Below are 3632 nucleotides of genomic sequence, written 5' to 3'. Positions count from 1 at the left end.
TTTTTTTATTTGTTTATTTTTTTTAATAATAAAATATTTTTTATATTTTTATTTATTTATTTTTAGTAAATGTATATATTATATACAAGTGATATTAAAAAAGTATAAATGTATTTGCATTATATAAGAACATATATTAAAACAAGTGGCTTTTTTTTTTTTAAAGAAATTAAGCACAAACACGCTTTTCAATCAAACCATTTCACATAATAACGTTTATAGTTTCAATTATAAAAATAGGTGAAATAAACATAATTTTACCTAGTTTTATGATATATATTAAAAAAAACAAACTAGGTAAAATGATGTTTATTTCACCTAGTTTTATAATTGAAACTATAAACGTCGTTATGTGAAATGTTTTCATTGAAAAGTGTGTTTGTGCTTAATTTCTTTAAAAATAAATGCTAAATAATTTAAAGAGAAAAATGCAGTTAGTTCTGAGAAAAGCTCCAGCATCGTTTGCTTACAGATGCCTCTTGGTTTGATATTTTGCATGTAATGCAATGAAATTTAAGTCACTTAAGTGTCTAAATACTTTTTGGGGGCCACTGTAAATGCAATGCTTTTAAGAAAGTAGCTACAACTTAAGATACACATGAAAAACCATACACAGATAACAGAGATATGTTGTACTGGAGAAATGTTATGCAAATGCTGCATGCAAACAGAACGACGGCGTCACTCCGACACAAAACTAAACTAATAACTAAAATAAAAGAGAAATCCTCTCACCTGGCCGGAGGGCATAAAGGCCTTTCACAACACTCGCCATAGTTGATGGTTTGACTTGAAATGGCATGGAATGAGCCTTTTTGAGAAGAGCTGAGGAAAATGTAACATTTGAATAAATATATATTTACACAACGCATTGCAGAGTCCAAAGGCTTTGATCTGCACTCACGCAGTAGCGTGCTGACGTGTTTCTCTGCGACGTGATCTGAGAAGAGCTTCATGAGATCGTCCCGCAGGTCTCGGTTCAGCTTCGTCTCAATGTAGAACTTGTTCTTTAACACAATTGGGTTCAAATGCAGATAAATGCACACAGAATTCAAATGATCTGACAAAACAAGGAAAGTGTTGTGTTTAAAGTTATAGTCAAAACAGAGTATTGGCATTGTACCATATAGATGAAGACGGGAACGATGCAGTGCAGGGCGGCTGTGTACTGCGTCAGAGCCAGGTTAAAGTTTTCAATTAAATGTTCTGGTGGACTGGCCTTCAAAAGAGATGAGACAACTGAATTTTTTTATTTTAGGTATTTATTGTTTTAAAAAAAATTACAAAACTATTAAAAAATTATAAAAATAGAAAAATAATCAATTAATAAAAAGTAATTTTTATTAACACATTTTTAATGACAAATTATATTTCATTTAATTTAATTTTTTCAAGAAAAAAGCAATACAAAATTAATTAATAAAAAATAATAAAAACATTAATACAATAGAAAATTAATTAAATAATTAAAAAGTTAATAAAAAGTAATGTTATGAGCACATTTATTAAATAAAAATTTATTTTCTAAAAGACAATAAAAATTAATAAGTCTTTATAAATAAAAAAATATTATTAAACAATTTGATAAAAGTGACATTTTTAGGAGCATTTTTTTCTAAAACAATACAAATCTAATAAAAATTATAAAAACATGAATAAAATAAAAAAACATAATAAATGAACAAAAAGTAATTTTATGAACAGATTTTAATGACAAATTATATTTAATTTAGACTTTTATTATTTTGCTTTTTTTCTAAAAAAAAAAATAGAATAATAAAATGTATAAAAACATTATAATAATAGAAAATTAATTAAAAGTTAATAAAAAATAAATTTATGAACACATATTTAAAGAAAAATGATATACATTTTAGATATTTATTTAGCTTCTTTAAAAAAAAAAAATCTATGAATATTACGTCTTTATAAAATAAAAAAATAATATTAAATTTTTTTGGTTAAAAAACGTGTGAATAAAGATGACTTTGTTAACAATTTTAAACAAAAATTTTTTTTATTAATGCATGTATTTTTTTTTGTTTGTTTTGTTTTCTAAAAATCATATTTTGTCATGTACATCAATGTATACATCACAAACAGCATATAAATGTGAAAGAATGATTTCATTGTGGTAGTATGTGATTTAAAAGCCCACACCAAAAGCAATACGTAGAGGTTTTAATGCGTCTATACACGGACCTGTAGCTCAGAAGACACTTGTTCTAGATGAGACGTGATCTTCCACATCAGGTCATTGTAGAGCAGCTCTGAGTGCTGTTGGCATACACACTTATAAACATGACTGGAAGAAGAAAACAGAAAGACATATAACTAAAAAACACATCTGAGCAACATGTTATTTATAATTGCCAGAGACGTTTTGCTCCTGTGTCTCTAGGAACTCGTTCAGGAGTGAAGGAGCACAAACCTGTAGATCTGTTCATATGAGATGGAGATGTGCTCCATCGGGCTTTGAGTGAGCAGATGTTCAATGGCTCTCTCTAGTTTTGGCCAGTAAACCGTCCTGTATTCTTCTGCGGTCATCGCGTTCAAGACTAGACATTGACAAACAAACAGAAGCAACACACACACACGTGACACTCGCTGCTGAATGAGGCTTTTGCTCTATCGCTTACAAAAACAGTATTTCGGCAGTACCATGGTACAGTGATGGTGTCAGACGGTAAATAAATATAAATAACACACACACACTGCTGTTCAAAAGTTTGGGGTCAGTAAGACTTGTAATGTGTTTTAAAGAAGTCTCTTCTGCTCATCAAGGCTGCATTTATTTGATCAGAAATACAGAAAAACTGTAAAATTGTGAAATATTATTACAATTTCAAACAGCTGTTTTCTGTGTGAATATCTGTTAAACTGTAATTTATTTCTGTGATCAAAGCTGTAATTTCAGCATCATTACTCCAGTCTTCAGTGTCACATGATCTTCAGAAATCATTCTAATATGCTGATTTATTATCAATATTTGAAACTTATAATATTGTTTTAGAACCTGTGATACTTTCAGGGTTCTTTGATGAATAAAAAGTTAAAAAGAACAGCATTTATTCAAAATAGAAATCTTCTGTAACAATATACAGTAAATAATTGTTATTATTTATTATTTTGATTAAAAAAAACAATACAAAGTCAATAAAAAAAAAAAAAAAATGTAAATAAAATAGAAAATTGATACATTAATGAAAATTCATTATTAAATTCTATTTAATTTAGGCATTATTAGTGTATATTATATTAAATTAATAAAAAAAAGAAAAATAATACAATTAATTAAAACAAAAAGCTATTTTTAAGAACATATTTTAATAACAAATTACATGTAATTTAGACATTTATTATTTAGCTACTTTTTATTTAAAAAACTATACAAATTAATTAAAAGTTTACATTTACATTTAACATTTATACAATGTTTACATTTATAAAATATTTTAAATATTATTAATATATTATAATATATATTCCTGTGGCTCAGTGGTAGAGCACTGCGTCAGCAGCGCAAAAGGTCGTGGGTTCGATTCCCAGGGAACACACATTATTGATTAATAAATTATATAATAATTTATTAATCAATTTATGATTAATAAATTATTATATAATATTATATA

General features: G+C 26.7%; 1 protein-coding gene across 2 annotated transcripts in view; it reads right to left on the bottom strand.

Moving 5' to 3' along the window:
• The window catches only part of LOC107689767 (CDK2-associated and cullin domain-containing protein 1-like), a 5296-nt gene that overhangs the window by 1093 nt on the left and 571 nt on the right, over positions 1-3632 (bottom strand). For both annotated transcript variants that reach the window (XM_016487910.1, XM_016487911.1), the window contains 5 exons: positions 2432-2558; positions 2203-2305; positions 1124-1219; positions 905-1007; positions 736-825 (listed from right to left, as the gene is read on the bottom strand). In XM_016487910.1, coding sequence (XP_016343396.1) covers positions 736-825; positions 905-1007; positions 1124-1219; positions 2203-2305; positions 2432-2558 — 519 coding nt within the window. The remainder of the gene's footprint in view (positions 1-735; positions 826-904; positions 1008-1123; positions 1220-2202; positions 2306-2431; positions 2559-3632) is intronic.

Source organism: Sinocyclocheilus anshuiensis, unplaced genomic scaffold (genome assembly GCF_001515605.1).
Source record: "Sinocyclocheilus anshuiensis isolate Anshui unplaced genomic scaffold, SAMN03320099.WGS_v1.1 scaffold1637, whole genome shotgun sequence".
NCBI lineage: Eukaryota > Metazoa > Chordata > Actinopteri > Cypriniformes > Cyprinidae > Sinocyclocheilus > Sinocyclocheilus anshuiensis.
This window is presented reverse-complemented; position numbering and strand designations above follow the sequence as displayed.